Source organism: Mirounga angustirostris, unplaced genomic scaffold (genome assembly GCF_029215605.1).
Source record: "Mirounga angustirostris isolate CCGP_5_RB_7025 unplaced genomic scaffold, mMirAng1.0.hap1 SCAF_7, whole genome shotgun sequence".
In the NCBI taxonomy this organism is placed as follows: Eukaryota; Metazoa; Chordata; class Mammalia; order Carnivora; family Phocidae; genus Mirounga; species Mirounga angustirostris.
The window spans coordinates 53,967,612-53,989,744 of record NW_026991715.1 but is presented as its reverse complement, the minus strand read 5'-3'; the positions used below and the strand labels follow the sequence as shown (position 1 = coordinate 53,989,744).

General features: G+C 40.3%; 1 protein-coding gene and 1 long non-coding RNA gene across 4 annotated transcripts in view; one reads left to right on the top strand and one right to left on the bottom strand.

Moving 5' to 3' along the window:
* The window catches only part of MCCC2 (methylcrotonyl-CoA carboxylase subunit 2), a 72,971-nt gene extending 60,231 nt beyond the window's left edge, over positions 1-12,740 (bottom strand). Inside the window, exons 1-3 of one of the 3 annotated variants that reach the window (XM_064596217.1) lie at positions 12,385-12,740; positions 3,676-3,742; positions 516-600 (exon numbers count right to left, since the gene is read on the bottom strand). In XM_064596217.1, the coding sequence (XP_064452287.1) occupies positions 516-600; positions 3,676-3,742; positions 12,385-12,567 (335 nt within the window). In that variant the 5' untranslated portion in view covers positions 12,568-12,740. The remainder of the gene's footprint in view (positions 1-515; positions 601-3,675; positions 3,743-12,384) is intronic. The other 2 variants (XM_045896246.3, XM_064596218.1) reach the window with 2 other exon arrangements.
* Positions 12,741-13,139: 399 nt separating this feature from the next.
* LOC135365393 (uncharacterized) lies at positions 13,140-20,060 on the top strand. The gene is made up of 3 exons (XR_010413095.1): positions 13,140-13,153; positions 13,497-14,874; positions 15,705-20,060. It is a non-coding gene; the product is annotated as an uncharacterized LOC135365393 (long non-coding RNA).
* The last annotated feature ends 2,073 nt before the right edge of the window (positions 20,061-22,133 follow it).

The window sequence follows — 22,133 nt, the reverse complement described above, 5'->3', positions numbered from 1 at the left end:
GTATCCATTCTTATTATGAGATAGTGTGAATTTTACCTAGAAGTCTTTAACACTTTCTGTGGTTCTAAAATTACCGTCGACAATAAACATAACCCTAGAAGTAGTCCTTCCTTCAATATTTTTAGTGTTTCCCCCAGTTGTAAAAGCATTCCTTTATGAGGCCTAACACATTAGCCCCCACAGAGTTCATAAAAAGCCAGCTTCTCTAGAATATAGATTACTCTTATGGGAGAACTACCAAGAGTTCTGATTAATGGCTATGTGGTCTATATGCTGTACAGAAGGTCCCAGTGATTTAAGGGCTTTTTGAAACTATTAATTATGACTATAATTTATATCCTTTTGCTTACCTGATGAAACTTTGTTCTTTGTATATAATAAAATATGTATATGTAAAAGAAAATTTTTGTTGTTGAATCTTAGGGTAAGAATTAGAATTTAAAATCATTTATTTATAAAACTAAGAGAGTACCACAGACTAGAGAACACTGAGTTAGCACTTGGGATATACAAACCCTGGGTCTATAAGACTGTCCACTCTTTCTCTGGCTAAAAGTTTTCCTCTTGATTTGTGGAGTTCTCGGGCTTTCTCATTGCCTCCTAAGATAAAAACATGATTAGATTAGACTGACATCATGTAACGTCTCCAATTAATTTAAGGCTAGAAAAACATAAAACAGTCCAAAATATAGTGCTTTTAAAAGTTCAATGTATCTTCTGAGAAACAGCTAATTTTTCAGATCATTCACTTAACTTACAAGCTTTATTTTCTGAAGTAAATAAACTAGAATTAAAAAAAAAATCAATCCGATTTCATAGCATATCATACATTTTCTGAATTCGATGGTAATTACTTAAATAACCTAGTATCTTCTCTGCAACTCATACACTATAAATACTGCCTCACCTCCACCACATTTATTAAATACCTGCCACAAATACCCAGCACTCTGCTACATACTATGTGAAATTTGAAAAATTCCTACCTTCATTTGTTCCAGGTAAAAAGCACTACTTTAGAAATGACCTCCATGATGAGCACAGCAAGACTTACCTAAAGGTAAGTGACCCCTAACTTTTTACACTGTCTCCAAAGGGGAGAGAGTTGCACACCTAATGTATCAGTTAAAAAGTCCAGTTTTGTTAGCATCTTCAGAGACTGTCTTCGATGTTTCCTGATGTTCTAGACCAAGAAAATTACAGTTGTTGAAGAGTCCACGAGGTCACCAGATGAGGCTGCTTGAGGTGCGCAGTACACCAAACCTCCCCCAGACTGACAGCGGCCAGGCTCGGTGTCTCAGGAATATTGATAAGCCACTTCTCAGAAAGCCAAGGTATCAGATCAGAAACAGAAGGATCACACAGTACCTTAATATGTTTAGTTTCACTGCTGCCCACGAATTTCATCTTAATTTGCTCTCAAGTTAATGAAGTGTTCAGCTATTTAAGAAAGCTACTTCTTTGGGTTGTTTTTTTTTTTAGGTGAGAAAACAAGGTCTTGTCTACTTCAAGCTTCCAAGTATTATTTTTCAAACCAGGCCTCTTTACTCTAGGGGATTTTTTTTTTTTTTTCTGAAGGGACGGATGGCATATTTCTAAGATTATATCTGCCTTAAGCTTACCAAGAAAATTTTATCACATATCTAACCTTCTTTTAAAATGAAAATAATTCTGGGAGGCAAAGATTTAGTTCTAAAACAGTGTAATTAGGTCAAATCACTGTTCTCTTTCTCCCAACCACTCAGAGGAACTGGGCTCCTCTACTGAGGTGGGTTTGGGTGTAGGAGGCGAGGGTACAGGAAAGGAGGGGAGATACAGGTTACCAAGGGACAGAGGAAACTTCTGGAGGAAGCACATTCATTATCTTTATTGTGGTGATCATTTCACAGGTTATGTCCATATGTCTAAACTCAAATTGTACATTTTAAATAATGCAGTTTATTGTATGTCAATTATACCTTAATAATATTGTTTAAAAATAAATATTAAAAGAAAAATGAGCCTAAGGCACTGAAAGGAAAGCCAGGCCTTGCTGAGGGTCTTTAGAGAGTCAGGGGACATAAGTGCCTGCGAAGAAGCTAGCAGGGAAGAGGTGGCCAGAGAGTCTGGAATGACAGAGGTGGTAAGATATACGCATATTCTTTCACAAGGACTTTAGAGAAAATCGCTCTTTCTTAATTCTGCCTAGAGTTTGAATTTGCAATGTGGCACAGCTACTGAATTCCGGTTTTGTTAGGAAAACCCAGAAAGATGGGCTATCCTTGATGCAGATTCTCAGATCACAGAATTAAGCTCCTCCGGCATTTAAACTAGCCTGTGACAGGACACCTGGGTGGCTCGGTGAATTAAGTGTCTGCCTTTGGCTTAGGTCATGATCTCAGGGTCCTGGGATCGAGTCCCACATTGGGCTCCTTGCTTGGCAGGGAGTCTACTTCTCCCTCTCCCTCTGCCTGCTGGCCGCCCCCCCACTTGTGCGCACTCTCTCTCTCTTGCTCTCTGACAAATATATAAATAAAAATCTTTCAAAATAAAAAAATTAAATAAACTAGCCTAGGATATGTGGGCAGCCACAGAAACAATGTGACACCGCACATTAGTTTTCCAAAGATTATTCTTAAAGATTCTGTGCTATCTCCGTTCCCACAAACTCTGAGATACAAAAGCCTGTTTCCTTCAGTCTCGTATACCATATGGCACTGATTCTAATCTACACATTTTGTTCACATTTTAACATCCCTGAAATCAGGAAGCATTTTACAGTTTACAGGATCTTTTCATCGCTGGCACCTGGGGACATCACAACACATCTGTCTGCCTGTGCCTGCACAGCACAAATGTCACTTCAACTGTGCTACATGCACTGTTCGAACTATGTGCATCGAGGGGCGCCTGGGTGGCTCCGTCGTTAAGCGTCTGCCTTTGGCTCAGGTCATGATCCCGGGGTCCTGGGATCGAGCCCCGCATCGGGCTCCCTGCTCGGCGGGAAGCCTGCTTCTCCCTCTGCCTGCCGCTCCCCCTGCTTGTGCTCTCTCTCTCCCACAAAAATAAATAAAATCTTATTTTGGAAATGGCTTTCAGTTTCAAGTCACCCAGGCTTCTAAAGTAAATTGTCACACTGACCAATAATGGCACAGTAGAATTCAACGTATTTGTTTATACATTAATATTATTAATATTTTACATTCCCCACACGATGCAATTTCTTCCAAACAAAAGGATGTCTATTATGTCCACAACTTAAAAGAAAAAAATGACAATCTGCAAAGTTCTTAGGAAATCTCATTTAATTAGCTATAAACCCACATAGAAATTATTTCCAAGTTATATAACAAAATGCATAATTATGCAAAATAAGTATATAAGATGAATATAACGAACAGAAAATGTTTCAGATGCTTCAGGCAAAACAGAAATTTCAGTGGATGCTGTGGCTAAAATAAAACCATAAGAAGCAATGCTTTAAAAATTGATGAATCTGAAATTTAGCCGTTGCCCAGAGAGCTGGCAGTGCTATAGGAGCAGAAAAACTGGCCAAGTAAGAGGAAAAAATGTCAGCACACCAACAAATACAGTCTTAAAGAGTCAAAGCTTGCTGCTACTAGTTTTTCCTAGAACCATAACTATCAAGGATCATCTTCATTAACAGCATAAAATGAAGAATAAATGAATGTTTACCTAATCTTATTTCCTGCGCTCGTTCACGGAGTTGATTTACTAGTGCTTTCATCTGTTCATAGTTTTCCTAAAACAGAAAAAAAGAAAGGGAGAGTAATATTAGAAAACAATTATCCTTTTTTTTTTTTAGCTAAAGTAAGAGTTGATGAGAACATCACATGCCAACCCCATGTGGCTTCACGCAGGGCCACCCCCCACTCATGTGGCCTCTGTGTTGTGTCACTCCATCAGATGGAAAAGATGAATTCCTGCCTGTCCATCTTTGCCCAAGCTCCTCTTCCCGCCGTCCCTCTCTGGTCCACGTATCCAAATCTTACCCTTCTTTAAAGCATAGATCATGTTCCCTCTCCTCTCTAACCCCATTTCTGGTCACTCCTACTCATTTTAGCATCTTTCTTCCATAAGCATCAACTGAACTTCATTGAGTTCTATTTGTTTCCCTATTTTAAGGAATATAAGCCCTTAGAGAGTTAGAAAGCCGTCTTACTTTTCATGTCCCTTCAATCCCTGCCCCAAGGAGTTTCTAACCAATGCAGAAATACTTGCTTACTGACAAATTACTCTTAAAAGCAGAGCCCAGGGGAAAAAATAGGTCCTATTTTGTTTTAAAAGGGAACAAAACTCTATGTTTGTGCGTCTTTAGAAATTCTCTAGAGTAATATACAGGAGAATATAAACTGTGAGAGGTGGATAAAGGGTAGAGGGCCTAACTTTTTGCTGTTCTGTAAATTTTGTCTGATCAGCTCATTACTTTAGACCAATAAGTAGCAAGTTATTTTTGAAAATTCCAAGTTGATGGGGCGCCTGGGTGGCTCAGTCATTAAGCGTCTGCCTTCGGCTCGGGTCATGCTCCCAGGGTCCTGGGATCGAGCCCCGCATCAGGCTCCCTGCTCTGCGGGAGGCCTGCTGCTCCCTCTCCTACTCCCCCTGCTTGTGTTCCCTCTCTTGCTGTGTCTCTTTCTGTCAAATAAATAAAATCTTAAAAAAAAAAAAAATTCCAAGTTGAACCACTAACACATTTTGCTCCCCACAATGTCTTTAACATCTCTGATTTAATTCCTTTTCCATGACATGGTACTACACAGCTTTCCAGCTGTTCAAAATTACATGAATTTACAGACTTTATAGAACTCTAGTATTTCTTATTTTCTACAGCTCTAATCGCTCCCAAGGCCAAGGTTTCTGCTACATTCTCTTGCTCTGCAAGAAACAGAAGGCAAAAAAGAGAGAAGCAGCATACTGTTAGGAAAGAACCTTTGCCCTGGAATAGGGAGGTCCCAATCACGGTCTACTAGCCCTGTGACTACCTCCCTTCGAGGCCCACCAAGTCCTGTCTGTCCAAGGGCAGACAACCTGCCAGCAACAAACTCCAGAATCTGCCTAGAACGTTGTTTCCCAACCTGGGCTGGACACTGGAATCAATGGGAAGCTTTGAAAAATAAAAACAAAAATAAACCCCCAGAGATTCTGATGTCACTGGTTGCAGGTATGGCCTGGGCATTAATCACTTTAAAAGTTCCCCAAGGATTCAAATGTCCAACCAAAAGTAGAGCAACGCTGGCCCACAGTCTTCCACTCCAGGCAAACTGGAAACCTACCAAAAAAGGGGATTTGGTAATAGGCAGAGTTCTTTAATCACCAGAACTTTTTCAGATTTCCATAGTGTTTGTTGATATTAATAGCATGAGGCAGTGAAAGCCAAGACTTTTGCTCTTCTCTTAAGCCCAGGTTACAGATCCTGTTTACTCACATTTAGGCAATTCAGAAACTCCTAACTTTATGAACTGCCTCAGACCGAAACAGCGCTCTGCACCAGAGCACGTCTGTCCCGCCCGTCACCGAGGGGTGGCATGGCAGCAACGTGTATAATGCCACTTGAAGGGTATGAAGAGATTTTCAGCAGCCTTTCAAAACCTAACATCCCAAGCGTAAAGGGAGCTACCTCTGTCCCGAGAGCCTCCTGGGCTGAGAACGAGTCCTAGTAAGCAGGGGCTGTGTCCTGAACTCCTTCGTCATCTGCGAGAGATCCAGCAGATGGGAGGGAGTTTGTAAGGAGAAGGCCTCCTTGGATAAACAAAACGGGGAGGCAGAGAAGAGCTCTGGGAGATGAAGTTGGTGGCCAACTCCCATCTGGAGCCGAAGGCCTTCTTCTCTGTGCGGCTTTCTCACCTGACCCTGGGCTGCAGCTGCCACCCTGGGGCTCAGAGATGGGTGCTACTCTGGCCTCAGGCCCTGGGCTCCCTCTACCTGCTGCTCATCCCACAGGGTGAGGAAAAGATCGGATTACTATGTTGCTAAGTAGAAAGGAAAGCAGATTACTTCACTGCACAGGCAAAGTTATTATTTTTTGCTTGTTTTCTGCTTCAAGTCTATCTTGTCAACTTCTACCTTTATTCTAAGGTTAAAAATCCACCTCATAGGTGGCTTAGTGTTTCAGAGACCTCCCCCCCCTTTTTTTTAAGTAAGCTCTAGGCCCAATGTGGGGCTCAAACTCATGACCCCGGAGAGCAAGAGTCGCGTGCTGTACTGAGTGAGCCAGCAGGGCACACCTCAGAAACCCTGCTCTTAAGAATCCCCATGGATGATGAAGTGCCTTCATCAGGGCAGGCAGCCTTCCCAAATGCGCCACTGTTTGGAATTCCACTTCCAATCTCTGCCACTCACAGCCCAGCAATTTCTCCAATTCACAGACTGACTGATTCTGTGGTTTTTAACAAAAGACTTGCTCATTTTGAGTTTATGGCATTTCTGGAAAGGAATCTCATCCAAACTGTTAACCCTTGTATCTCTTCACTTTTTAGTGATCATTAAAAGATAATCTGAAAAATGCACTGTAGGAAAAGAGAGGCCACGTATATTGTTCCACATGTGACTCCAAGTTCAATAAAAGGAATTTAATGAGGCGCCTGGGTGGCTCAGTCGGTTAAGCATCCAACTCAATTTCTGCTCCGGTCACGATCTCAGGATTGTAAGATTAAGCCCCGCATTGGGCATGCTGGGCATGGAGCCTGCTTAAGATTCTCTCTCTCCATTTAAGAAAGAAAACAGATGAACCTAGGGGAAGGGAGGGAAAAATAAAATAAGGTGAAATCAGAGAGGGAGACAAACCGCAAGAGACTCTTAACTATAGGGAACAACCTGAGGGTTGCTGGAGGGGAGGGAGTGGGGAGATGGGGTAACTGGGTGATAGGCAATGAGGAGGGCACTTGATGTAATGAGCACTGGGTGTTATATGCAACTGATGAATCACTAAACTCCACCTCTGAAACTAATAATATACTATATGTTAATTAACTGATTTTAAATTTAAAAAATATAAATTTTAAAAAAGATTCTCTCTCTCCCTCTCCCTCTGCCCCTCCCCCCCCGCCCCCCCCCCCACCGCATTCACTCTCTCTCTCTAACATAAATAAGTAAATGGATGAAGGAAGGAAGGAATGAAAGGAATTCAGTGCCAATGCAGAAAAAACCTGAATACCTATTATCGCAGCAAGGTATGTGAAAGGTTAATACATTTACCTAGGAATAATCCTATTTTGTTAGTTTAAAATTGATAAAATGATGGGAAGCCTGGGTGGTTCAGTGGTTAAGTCTCTGTCTTCAGCTCAGGTCATGATCCCAGGGTCCTGGGATGGAGTCCCACATGGGGCTCCTTGCTCAGCGGGGAGTGAGCTTCTCCCTCTGCCTGCTGCTCCCCCTGCTTGAGCTCTCGCCCTCTCTCTCACAAATAAATAAATAAAACCTTTAAAAATAAATAAATAAATAAAATTGATAAGATGAAGAAAAAATGTTTTTTTCCAGTGACATTATATGGGGCTAATTCTCAAGCAAGTCCATCCACTCATTATGACATACTATCTTCTGCTCAGTCTCACTTAGCTCAACAGCACTAGGATACGAATAGACAGGTTAGAGCATGGCAAAATGAAAAGGTAGGGGTTTCGTTAACATTTTCAGCTCCCCTTAAATGGGGTTTGTCATTGTTGTTAATGGAAGAAAGCTGGGGCGCCTGGGTGGCTCAGTCGGTTAAGCATCTGCCTTCAGCTCAGGTCATGATCTCAGGGTCCTGGGATCGAGTCCCGAATCAGGCTCCCTGCTCAGCGAGGCAACTGCTTCTCCCTCTGCCTCTGCTCCTCCCCTACCCCCCAACTCCTGCTCATGCTTGCGAGCTAGCTCTCTCAAATAAATAAATAATAAAAAAAGAAAGTTAACTTTCTTTCATGGAAATTTTCAAACGCATACAAAAACAAAAAGACTAGCATAATGAAATGTAGCCAATGTCCTTCAACAATTAATTATCCATATATGGCCAAAGTTGTTTCCTTCTTGCCCCGCACCCCCACCCTGAATTATTTTGAAGAAAATCCTAGACATAGCACTCCTTCTGTAGCCAGTATTTCCAAATCTCCAAAAGATGAGGACCATTCCTGAATATCAATAATCTGTTAAAAACAGGAAATATCCAGGGGCGCCTGGGTGGCTCAGTCGGTTAAGTGCCCGCCTTCAGCTCAGGTCATGGTCTCAGGGTCCTGGGATCAAGCCCCACATCGGGCTCCCTGCTCAGCGGGGAGCCTGCTTTTCCCTCTCCCTCTGCCTGCCACTCTGCCTTCCTATGATTCCTCTGTGTGTGTGTGTGTCAAATAAATAAATAAAATCTTTAAAAAAAAAACAGCAAATATCCAATTAGTGAAGACATTTCCTCAAATGGCGGATAGATGTTTTTTAAAGTTTGCTTATTTAAATAGGACTCCATGGAAGGTCTGTATAGCCACAGTTGGCTGATGTTTCTTAAGTCTCTTCTGAAATGTAAGTTCTCCCATCTTTTTTTTTTTTTGTCTTGATATGTTCTGTTTGTCCCATAGACTTTTTCCCACAATGCTAAGTGTATCCTCCCAGTGTCCTTTAACAAGTTCTCATTCCCTTGAAGATTGAGAGGCTGATGGGATTCTGCTGTGCCTTTAGTTTCTTCCCCCATCCAGCTCATCAAGAATTAGCTGACCTCCCTCCACCTGCACTCTACCTCCCAGTCTCCTGTCAACTTTGCAAAACACAGGAATCAAAGTTTAGAAGCAATGAAAAATAGTTCCCACATGCACAGAGAAAACAAGTAACTCTCTACTAAAGTGTACTCAAACCCAAGATACAATCACTACAGCCTCTGACATCGCCCAATTTAGAACAAAGTCAATCAGAACTAAAGCTAGTTATATGAGGGGTCTTTACCCTAGCTAAGCCAGCCTCCCAGTTAAGAAATAAAGGAAACTGTCTCTAATTGCCAAGGCTTTCTGAAGCACATGGCCATAAGAAGTGACAGCAAACAGTACATATTCCTAGCTACTAAGAAAATTGTGCAGAGAAACCGAACCGTGGCCAGGGCTCCCATGTGCCACCTCCCATCCAAGGCATGGCTTTATCTTTTATTCCCCTCTTGTGGGTTGTTTGCATCAAAGTTTACTACTTGTAGGGGTGGCTGGGTGGCTCAGATGGTTAAGCGTCTGCCTTCGGCTCAGGTCATAATCCCAGGGTCCTGGGATCGAGCCCCACATCGGGCTCCCAGCTCAGCGGGGAGCCTGCTTCTCCCTCTGCCTCTGCCTCTCCCCCTGCTCAGCCTCACTCTCTCTCTCTGTACCTCTCTGTCTCAAATGAATAAATAAAATCTTAAAAAAAAAAAAAAGCTTACTACTTGTAGGTAGAGATCCCAGAAGATAAGGGTACACCTAAGTGAAATCTTTTAACATCCAACATATGAAGAACACATCCAATCTCTCCATACTATTTATTATCTGTGGCAGGCACTGAGAGTTGCTTATCCATATCCATTCTTCCCATCTTTCTTGATGATGAAATCCCACTTTTATTCAAGGTGACAACATGCCCCCGCTGAAAAACTAACATCCTAGCCTCCTTTTGTAGACAGGTGTGGCCCTGGGATTTAATTCTAACCAAGGAAATATAGGCAGAAGTTGTTAGGCATGACTTCTAGAAAGGCTTCTTAAAAAGAGAACAAGCAGGTGAGGGTGTCCTTTTGCCTACTCACCCTTCCTCCTCCTTTACCTGAACTCATACATAATAGGTGGAACTTAAGCAGCCACCTCTAGAGCATAAGGCAGATTGTACTATGTGTTCAAAATTCTTCTGTCCCTCTGGACTATTATTGAATATCAATAATCTGTTAATAACAGCAAGGTTCAGTGTGAGATTATAGTTCCCCACACTCCATGAATCTGTCCATTTTACTTGCTTTGACCAGTGGAATGTAGGCAAAAGTGAAGTGTATCAACTGCAAGCAGAGGCTCTAAGACGGACAGTGTTTCCATACTCTCCTCCTGTGCCCTGGCCTTCCATTAGGAGAGGAGCATCTCTCAGTAGCCACTGTCCCTTCTGCCTGGGTGCTGGAATCAAAAACAAATAGAGCAGACCTGCATCGGACGCACTGCCCGGGCAAGAACTGCCACAACGAACCCACAGATCCCAGAGCAAAAAATAAATATTTGTTCTTTTGGACACAGAGATCTTGGGACTGTCTGCTATTCAGCATTACTGAAGCAAAAGCTGGCTAAACAGGTCCTGAGATGACGATGTGGAAAGAAGGAAAAGTTGCAAGAGCTAATATTTCTTTTTTTTTTTTTTTTAAGATTTTTATTTATTTATTCATGAGAGACAGAGAGAGAGAGGCAGAGGGAGAAGCAGCCTCCCAAGGAGCAGAGAGCCCAATGCGGGACTCGATCCCAGGACCCTGGGATCATGACCTGAGCCGAAGGCAGACGTTTAACCATCTGAGCCACCCAGGCGCCCAAGAGCTAATATTTCTTGAGGGCTTATTATATCCCAGGCCATGTTGTAAGTGGTCACTAACTGTCCTGATGACTCTATGACATATGCAACTATTAATGCTACCGTACAGCTGAGGTAACTGAGGCACAGCCCGCCTCTGAGGCACAGAGAGGTTAAGTAACTAGCCCCAAATCACTCAGCTAACAAGTAGTAGAGCTGGAATTTAAACCAGCTCCAGACCCTTGCTCTTACACCAATAGGTTACACTGTATCTGCCCACTCATAAGGACCCCTGTTAACACTTTCTCCTATTTCCCTTCAAGTTTCTTTTTTTTTCTCCGTGGAAATATGTGGTTAGTTTTTAAGACACATGAAAGACTAGACCAGTGCCTTTTGCATCCTACCACAACTACTTCCCCAATTACTAGTGCACAGACTAGACCAGAACATTAAACACCTGACACAGAGAAAGGAGTTATATGCTCAGGCCCACACTCCCTACCCCCTAGCTAACAGCCACCATCAAAAACATAGGCCTGAACCTAAAGCCGAAAAAGATGGTAGACCAGGAAGCTCCAGGCCTTCATTCTCCACAGAGACACCCCAAAATGACCCCAAACTGGCTAAAATAACCTTATAGAAGCTCCAGAAAATAGTCAAAGGCCTACAGCAACCAGAACACCCAGCCAAGAAGCCATATTCCAAATGGGAGGAAATCTAGCCTCTGTACTGCCACCGCGCTGATGATTCTACCAGGACCATAGGATCTTGCGGCTTCTCCACCTAAGTTTCTTAGCAGACAGCCAGCAAAATGAAACGTGAATGTGGCTTCTGCATGCAAGGGCCTCCACTACTCTCATCTACTCCATGAATTCCATACCCTAGTCATGACTTCGAAGTCCTCATACGCACTATACTCTTTCATAACTTGCTTATCTATGTTCTCATAACTCCCTTAGTTTGTATAGTCTTGCCTTTCCTCCTCAGCCCCGAACCCGGCCAGCTCTCACCCAGCGATCAAGATCCAACTCACTCATCGCTTCCTATCTGCAGCTTTCTGTAACTACCTTTTCAAGCTTTAGACACCCCACTTATCATAATGCACTACAGTTACACACTTTCTTGTCCATCTTGCCCACAAAATTATGATTCCATTCCTACACACCTATACCAAATACCTAAAATACTACCTAGACCACAGAAACCACTTAATATTTCTGAATTAAACATTCTTTCCTGACCCCAGAAAAATCTAGACTCTTGGAAGACTCTTATTGGCTATTGTTTCTGACTCAGCCTGCTTATTTTTTTTCAATTCAAAATGTCTTTTCTGAAAGTTATCTGTACAATTTAAACGTTATCTGTATAAGCTCAGAAACCATGGAACAGGGTGAAATTTTCCAGCTCTGATACTTCACAAGCTGTTTCTTTGACCTTGCTATATCTCCCAATTCCAAAAAAGGCCATTCAAGACAGTGTGCGATAAGTACGCTCTATTAACAACTATTCAACTAAAGTCTGTTAAGCACAACCCCGGGTTATCTGTGCTAGGCCAGTGGTTCCCAAAGCTGTCCGCCGCCAAGTCCTGAGGATTTCATTAGCAATGCAAATACCAAGACCCCACCCCAGAGACCCCAAAGGTCCAGCGTGGGGCTTAAAACAGCTGTACATTGAACAAGTTCCTCAGCTCACAATGCTGACTCAGGTTTTGAGAACCACTGATTTCAAAGATACAATGCACAGTGCCAGGGCTAAAAGTGAACTAAGATGTATTTTACTTGGAATTATCTTCTTTTGCAAACTTCACGACCTACACTGCGTCCCAGAATCAGGACTGGGGGTTCCAGAGAAAACAAAAGAGCTGTTAAAGTGTGCCCACCCTCCACCTGCTTCCTAGTGGGGCCGGCACTGGCGGACAGGTGGAAGAGGACTCACAGGCTCAGTCAGGGGATTCCAGGCCCGGGGCGCCGGGGCGCTCACCCAGCCTACCTGGTAGATGGCAGAGCCCGAGTCTGGCTGGGTGCCCAGCGTGGCCACCAAGTCCCCGTGATAAGCGCGCGGCCCGGGGACAAAGGCGCGGGCGCTGGGCCGCAGGGCTAACCTCAGGGCAGCCCACATGACAGCCAGCAGGGAGCGAAGGACCACCGCCTGAGAGGGGCCCGGGCACGCTCAGAGTCGGTTCTTTCCCCTCCGGATTCCCGGATTCGGACTACCGCTCCGCTCTCCTTGCAGCCCCAAACCTCCCGAAACCTCCCAGGTTCTCAGGCCAGCCGAGGCACGTGTCTGCGCACGCCGGCCGTAACAGGTCGTCGCTGCGCACCACGCCCCCTGAACTCAGCCAATCAGGGCAGAGGCGCAGCCCCGCGAGGTCCTGTCACCTCGCGAGCTCGGGAGCTCCGCGGTCCAGAGGCGGAGCTACCTTGGTTACCACCCCTCCTCTCTCGGGGCTGAGCTGGCCCGGTAAGGTTCGGTTTCCCTGGGATCCGTCTCAGTTCCTTTTCTACGTGCTGTTTTCTTCTTACCCTGTTAATAGAAAGGGACGTGAAAAATCGTATCCTTATATGAGAGCTGGAAACTGAACAGGCATCAAGCTGCCCTAAGAAACAAAACTCTGTAGAGGAGATACATATTTATTCATTCAACAAATATTTCTTCAGTGTCTCCCTGTGTCCGTTGCTTTTCTGGCGCTGGGTCTTAAAACTTCGTGAGTCTTCCGGCTTTGTCTTCTTTTTCATGTTTTCTCGTTTCGTTTTGTTTTTGTTTTCGGCTATTTAGAACCAGTTTCTTGAGATTCCGTATTATTTTTAGTACGGGTTTTTTCTGCAAAAAAAAAAAAATGTCATTGGGGTTTTGGTAGGAATTATATTGAATCTGTTGCTCACCTTTGCATAGTATTGACATTTTAACAGTATTAAGTTTTACGATCCATGGACATGGATGTGTTCCCATGTATTTGTGTCTTCCTTAATTTCTTTTAGCAATGTTTTGTAGTTTTCATTGTGCAAGTCTTTTTTTTTTTTTTTTAAGATTTTATTTATTTATTTGAGAGAGAGAAAGAATGAGAGACAGCATGAGAGGGAGGAGAGTCAGAGGGAGAAGCAGACTCCCCACCGAGCAGGGAGCCCGATGCGGGACTCGATCCCGGGACTCCAGGATCATGACCTGAGCCGAAGGCAGTCGCCCAACCAACTGAGCCACCCAGGCGCCCTTCATTGTGCAAGCCTTACACCTCCTTAATTCCTATTTTATTCTTTTTAATACTATTATAAATGGAATTGTCTTTGTAACTTCCTTTTCAACTTGTTCATTATTAGTGTATAAAAGTGCAACTGATTTTTGTGTGTTGACTTTGTATTCTGTTACTTTGTTGAATTCATTTATTCTAACAATTTTTTCGTGTGTTGGGGGGGGATCTTCAGGGTTTTCTACATATTCATTATCTGCAAAATAATAATTTTACTTCTTTCCTTCTAGTTTGAATGCCTCTTATTTCTCAGTCTTGCCTAATTTCTCTGGCTAGGACTTCCAGTACTAAGTTGACTAGCAGTGACAAAAGTGAACATTCTTTCCTTGTTCCTGATCTTCAAAGGAAAGGCTTTCAGTCTTTCACCACTGAGTATGATGTTTGCTGTGCATTTTTCATATGTGACCTTTATGATGTTAAGGTAGTTTTCTTCTATTCCTAGTTGGGTTTTTTTTATCATGAAAGAGTGTTGAATTTTGTCAAATGCTTTTTCTGCATCAATTGAGACGATCATGTGTACCTTTTTTCTTCTTTATTCTGTTAATGTGGTATATTTCAGTTATCATTCAGCATTTAATATGCTGTTGAATTCATTTCACCAGTACTTTATTGAGGATTTTTGCATCAACATGCATTAGGGATATTGATCTATAAGGTTCTTGTATCTTTGTCTGGCTTTGGTATCAGGATTATGATGGCCTCAGAACGGGTCAGCAAGTGTTACCAATTTTTTGTGAAAGATTGATGTTAGTTCTTTAAATGTTTGGTAGAATTTACCAGTGAAGCCATGAAGTCCAGTGCTTTTCTTTGTCTGGAGGTTTTGTTCTGTTTGAGTTTGGGTTGTTTGTTTTTTTTTTTTTTAATTACTGATTCAGTCTTCTCACTATAGATCTATTCAGGTTTACTGTTTCTTTGTGATGTAGTCTTGGTAGGTTTTGTGTTGGTAGGAATTTGTCCATTTCATCTAGTTATCCAGTTTGTTGATGTCCATTTGTTCATAGTGTTCAGTTTACTTTTTACTTTAGGGAATACAATATTTCAACTTTCATGATGGAAATAAAGATGTTTTTACTTCTTTCTCTCATAAATGATCCCAAGGCAACAAAGGAACACCAAAAAAGAATTCATATCCCACCTTCAATTAAAGTAGGAGATATGGGGCACCTGGATGGCTCAGTCAGGTAAGCCACCAACTGACTCTAGATTTCGGCTCGGGTCACGACCTCAGGGTGGTAAGATCGAGCCCCACGTCAGGGTCTGCACTGGGTGTGGAGCCTGCTTGGGATTCTCCCTCCTTCTCTCCCTGCACCCCTCTCCTTGCGTGTGTACTCAGCCTCTCTAAAAACCAAAATAAAGTAGGAGACATATGAAGACAACAGGCAAAAATAGGAATAATTTAGCAGGAAAAAAGGAAGCTGAAATCTAAGTGCTTGCAGTGGAAGATAAAAACAAGTAACAAGTCGATTTGCCTCCCAGAAATCCCTGCAAGGCTCAGGAATTGGTGGTACTGAGAACAGAGGAAGGTGTGGGTAGGTGTGGGGAGAGGTGGGAGAGACCAAGAGACAGTGAAACTACTTGAAAATCTGTATAAGCAGTAGTTAGAACCCTAGGTTTCCACTCCCACTTTGCCCAGGAGATAGGAGATATATAGTATCTGAAGAAACTGAATCACAGATGTTCCAAATATCGGGACACTAGGCAAGAGTGAAGTGCCAGATTGAAACCAACAAGATTAACTGAAAGTCTGGAGGCCAATTCAAGAAATTCCATTCCCCAGCTCCCTTTTTCCTCCAAGTTCTAAAATGCTGGCTACCAGGTTTATATAGGAAGGAATCTAGAGACACCTTACCACTTCACAGAAAGGGTAGAGTGATATTTGAGGTTTCCCAGTGGAAAAGCTCCTTGGAAAATAATGCACCTACAGTGTAACCTACAGATTGACATATCCTATCTACACTTCAGTAAGCTTGTAAAAGTTCCCAATCAACTTTTTAGAAAATTTCTCTAACAGATGCATGGATAGCCAAGGATCAACAGGCATTTGAGGAAAGTTTTCAAAATGAAAAAAAGACCCCCACCGCAACCAAGAAAGCCTCAGAAGAAACCAGCAGTACAAGGAACAGAAGAAACTGTAACTTCCTTAGAGAAATGAAAAAACATTGCATTCATGAAACAAGAACAGGATTATGAAAAAAATTAAGATTTTGGAAATAAAAATATGAGACCAAGAATTTTAAAAATCTGTAGAAGGGAAGGAAATGTGGAAATAAAATTTTAAGCCTCGTTTCCAATTTAAACCTTGGCTAGAAAATGTAATCAAAGCTAGAGATTATAAACTTTGTAGCCATTTAATGAGAAATTATTAGGATGGGAAAACAGATGTTATAAGGAGACTAGATAACTCTGCTAGCCGCTAAATTTATTAGATACATGAGGTTAGCAATTGTTTCCTGGTTGGCATTAAATTTAAGTTCATTATTTGGGGTGCTTGGGTGGCTCAGTCAGTTGGGCATCTGCCTTCTGCTCGGGTCATGATCTCATCGAGGTCCTAGGATCCTAGGATCGAGCCCTGTGTTGGGCTCCCTGCTCAGTGGGGAGTTGGCTTCTCCCTCTCCCTCTGCCCCTCCCCCCTGCTTGTGCGCTCCTTCTCTCTCTTGGACGCTGTCTCTCTCAAATAAAATCTTTAAACAATTTAAGTTCATACTTAATGTTATACTTATTTAAAATTTTAGTAGTTTATACTTACCCTGTGTATCTTATCATTATAATTGAGTTTCTGTCTGCTGTGGTGAGATAGCATTCTATAATATTGAAAGGCTTGCTTTAATATCTCCGAGGCTTGGTTTGAAACCTTAAGACTAGGCACCTGGGTGGCTCAGTTGGTCATGATCTCGGGGTACTGGGATCAAGCCCCACATCTCTCAAATAAAGTCTTAAAAAAAAACCCAAAAACCTAGTCGGATGTTATAGAAAATGCCATTGTTAAAATCTTAATTGTAATACAAAAATCAGTTGTTTTTGAATATTTCAGCAATAAACAATTAGAAAAGAACATTTTAAAATCCATTTATAATGGTATCAAAGAACACCAAGTACTAGGGAGCCTTGGTGGCTCAGGTGATAGAGCAATGCAACTCTTGATCTTGGGGTTGTGAGTTTGAGCCCCATGTTGGGTGTAGAGATTATTTAAAATCTTAAAAAAAAAAGTACTTAAAAGTGTATCTAACAAATGAGGTGATATTGCTGTGTATTTACAATACAAACATGTCTACAAATAGATTTGTACAAGAATATTTACATAGCTTTATTGAAGACAGCCAAAATTTGCAAATAATCCTGTAGGAAAATGGACAAAATTAGGGTGTGTTCATATAATGTGGTATACTCATAAAATGGAATACAACTCAGCAACAAAAGCAAACAACTACTAACAGGGATGAATCCCAAAAACATATTGAGCAAAAATAACTAAATACAAAAAAAAAAAAAAAAATGCATGGTATGTGATTGTGGTCCACAAAGTTTAAGAACAGGCTAACCTACTCTTTGTGGATGAGAGTGGAAGGGGCTTAAGGGAACTTCTTAGGGTGATGGAAATGTTTTGTGGGGTGGTTACAGAGGCATATGTATTGTCAGTACTCAAACTGAGTATGTAAGATCTATTTATTTTATTAAATGCAAACTATGCGTTAAAAACATTAACTGAAGAAAACAGTGTTGACTCAAAATTATGAACCAAGTCAAAGGATGATAGTTTTACCTGATGACTCACATTCTGTGATTTGATTCTATAAATTTGTTAGAAGCATCAAGACTGTCTTGGCCTTCTACCAATTTTGTGACTAACAAAGTCACTTCTAAAAAGAAAGAGATGCTTAAATTTTTCTCCAGAAGTCAAAATTGAGACAATCTCCCCCTCCCCAAAACAGGAACAAAACAACAAAAATGAAGAAAAGAAAGAGGAGGGAGGGAAGAAGAAATGGAAAGTAGTAGAGAAAAGATAACTTAGGGAGCCAATAGAAGTGGTAAAAAAGATTAATAGAGGGGCGCCTGGGTGGCTCAGTCGTTAAGGGCCTGCCTTCGGCTCAGGTCATGATTCCAGGGTCCTGGGATCGAGCCCCGCATCGGGCTCCCTGCTCGGCGGGAAGCCTGCTTCTCCCTCTCCCACTCCCCCTGCTTGTGTTCCCTCTCTAGCTCTCTGTCAAATAAATAAATAAAATCTTAAAAAAAAAAAAAAGATTAGTAGAAATTGCAGATATGAGAACAGTGAAAATGGAAGGGACAAAATTATCAAAAACAGTAATTCAAGAACATTTCCCAGGCAAAATTATCAAAACAATAATACAAGAACATTTTCCAGAAGGGAAATAAATGAGTTTCCTTATTAAAAAGGTCCATTAAGTGTCCAACAGCATGAATGTAGGGGCAGGAAAGGAGGGCAGGCTTACACCAAAGCTCACTATTGTGCAGAATACCAGGTCAAAAACCTGTAAATAGGCAAGCCACATTCAGAGGATAGGGAATCAGAATGGCACCAAACTTAAAAACACTGAAAACTGGCAGACAATGGAGCATGCCTTCAAAATGATGTAAAAATTATTTTCAAATTATTCAGGAATTCTATTCATAGCCCCACTGAGAGTAGAATAAAGAAATTTCAGATACAAAGTTTTAAATAATGTTATCACCCATGTACCCTTTTGCAGTAAACAGTGGAAGATGTGCCTTCCAAAACAAATCAAGAAAGACAATGGCATGGGCTCAAGAAACAGAATCTAAACCAGGAAAGAGAGGTAGGAAGTTCAGAGTAATGGCCGAGGGAAGTCTCATGTGGACAGCTGTACTGCACATAGAGATCTGTAAAGCCCCTAGTCCAGTTTACAACAGGAAGAGCGAGCTCCAGAAAGTTTTCCATGAAAAAAAAGAAGAAAACACTTTATCTGATGGTTTGGCCATGTGGAAAATTATATGCAGAGGCATTTTACACACTTGCTGGAGGGTGTGGAAAGTTAAAACAAAACCCAAAGCAAATGAAAAAGTGAAGCAATTAACTCCAAGAAAAACAAAAGCTTCTACCATGTCACCTTAGTACATAAAGTGGTACAGCACTGAATAATTACAATTAATGCAATAACAATACTAAATATGGACTAAACCTTATGATTAACATATTAAGAGGGAAGCAAGGAGGGGAGTTTTAAGAAAGCTAAATTTTTTTTTTTTTTTTTAAGATTTTATTTACCTGGAGAGAGAGAGAGACAAGTAGGGTGAGCAGCAGGCAGAGGGAGAAGGAGAGGCAGGCAGCCTCCTCACTGAGCGGGAAGCCCAAAGAGGGGCTTGATCCCAGGACCCTGGGATCATGACCTGAGCCCAAGGCAAATGCTTAACTGACTCAACCACCCAGGTGCCCCAAGGAAACTAAAATTCTTAAGTACCATGACAGAAAGTCAGTTAACAATGTCTAACATTGTAAATTCTGTAAATAACAGAATAACCATATTTAGAAATAGGTAGTAACAGAAGAAACAGCTTGTCTGAAAATATAGCACTACTTGACTTTTTAAGCCATGTATAATAATTTTTAAAAATATGAAATAATGCATACTAAAAGGTTAGTACTGTGTCTAGCATAAGAAATAGTAGCCTGTTGTTTTAAAAAAGTGTTTTTAAAAATCTGGGGGAGTAGAAATGAGGGTAAAAATATAGAATGAGTTTAGTACATAACTCATGTGATGTGAAGTATTTTATCTTGCTATAGGTTGACCCTAAATTTAGCTTTGCATTGAAAAAGAAAATATTACAAGGATTCACACAGCCCATATTAAAAAAAAAAAAAATCAGACCAGTTGAACAGAAGCCCAATTATTCCTGGCACTGAAGCCAAAGGAGAAATTCTCATAGGTAGGATTCTCATAGGTAGAATATTGGGTGATATGATTTCTTAAAACTCTGTAATATCATTACAGTAAAAATATGAATTTCTTTAGGCTTTTATTCTATTTCACATAATGTCTCTAAACACAAGCAGACAAACAAAGTAGGCAGTTCATATATATAGATAGCTCTTTGATGAAATGACCAAATTCAAGATAAAAATTCTGTCCTGGACTTCAGAAGTCCAGGATTATATTATACACAGGACTAAAGATTCCCATTTGTCTTTCTCTACAGAGAAAACGAAGTAGGAAGAAAAAAGAGTAAAAGAGATTGAGTTCTTATATCTAAAAATTCATTATATCAGGAATAAATGAACAAGAAAGCAACTCTTCACATGTCCTGAATGGGAGGGAGGGGGAAGTCTATTCTTTATTCTTACAAGATCAAAAAAATATCCTTCACAGCATGCATATAAGACAAAAGATTAATTCTTCCAGTTATATTTTTATAGAAGAAAGGAAGTATATGCTGTAGGTGAAAAACTGACAAGTTTTGGTTAAACAGTAATATCTTTAAGTCATTTGAAAAGAAAAAGACAAAAATAGTATAAAATAACTTTTATTTACATAATTTATATCTATAGAACATAACTGCTTTCTTTAGAACAAGAAAATTTACAAATGACAGAAATTGCTTTTTTGTCAAAAACTCCTTCAAGCAAGAGAGTATCCATGGTCACTTCTATTTCGAATAACATGGCGGTAAATAGTGGATATTCATATTTTTAACTGTGCCTTAATCATTTACTAACAATTAGGCTTTTAAAACCATCATGTTGACCACTTTCTAAGACATAAGTATTCAGGAAGAAAAGTCAAGAAAACAAAGACCACTATTCATACCACCTTTAAGATTTACAAAATAATTCTTCACATCATCATCTTTACATGAATATAAACAAAGGGTGTGACTAATTCTTTCCACCTTGTAAGGTAAATACAATGATTAAGTTTCTTACTTTCCCAGATTAGTTTTAAGGATGTAATAGTAGGATAATTTAGCTTGGCTGACTTGATTCTCTTACGCAATGAATGCCCAAAGATAAAATTTCATATATAGTAAGAAGTTATATCTTCCATAAAATGAATTCATTATAGATGAACAAGAGACAGATGTTAACAAAGTTAAAAAATAAATATTACACAAGGGATAAAACAATAGTTTAACTGTGGCAACCTAACATCCAAAGTAACATTAATTAAATGAAAGAAACTTTCAGAATATGAGACTTTAAAAAATTTGTAAAAACGGCATTAAAATAGCAATGTGATTTACTACCATGATTTTTGTGACATATTAATCCCATGAAATAAATTAATGCATACCTATTGAGAATTTTCACTCAGATTTATAGATCCTCCTTTATGACAAAAAAGTTAAATTGTAAATTTCACTATAAAGCAATGAATAAGAAATGCTCTAATAGCAATTTTAGGATTATTGTAACACTTGCTGAGCCATATCCTATTTTACTAATGAACTTGAAATTTGGCCACTATTTTTTTCAATATATAAACACAATTATCTAGACATTAAAATATCTTCCCAGTTGAAATACTGATCATTTTGTAATGCAATCAACACAGTTTTGTGATGCACAACTTACAACTTGAATGACAAATATGTATGTCGTAGATAAAACGTCAGCACCTGAAGGTAAGAAAATTACTGTCTAATGTAGGGGTCAAACGAAAAGCCCATTCCAGACATGTCAATCCCTTCAGTATTGTTTGTGGCTGTTTTCAGCAGCACTGAAACAGCAGAATTGAACAGTTGCCACAGGGGCCATGTGGCCCACAAATTCAAGAATATTTTGCAGAAAATGTTTCTGACTCCTGCTCTGAGGCTTTTCAAATAAAAGAAGAAATCTGTTTTTGAGAAGTTTGATTTGAACCACCAAAGATCTGCTTGGGTGGATAATGGAATTACATATGTAAATAACAAAATTTCAAAATTAAAAACAACCCTTAAATTAATATTGATGATAATCACTGACTAAAGTCTTATTATCTTATTTTCTGTTTTAACATCACAATTATGTTCTGTGCTTAAAGGCCTAAGTGTTCCTTAAGCAAAATTTAATGGGGGAAAAAACTATCAAGAAATTAGTTTTTAAAAAAAGGAATGTGTGTGAGTGTGTACGTGTGTGTGTGTGTGTGTGTGTAAAAGGGACTGAATTTTGAATGTAAATCTCCCTCATAAATTAAGGGTTTTTCCCCCCATACAAATCCTGAGATTATCCAAAAAATAAGAAAAACAAGAACTTCACAGTACAAATTCAATATACTAAACTATGAGAAAAAAATGTATTCAAAACATATCTACTACCCAAATACTTTTAGTGATATAACTTTAAATATCTTTAAAATTAAAGAGGGAAATGGGACAAACATAAATTTGTCAATGTCTTCTTTACCCATAATCTGAGTGGTGAAAATAATTAAAACTGAATATTCTTTTAAATAAAAAATTTAAAAATAAATAAACTTTTTGATGTTTCATC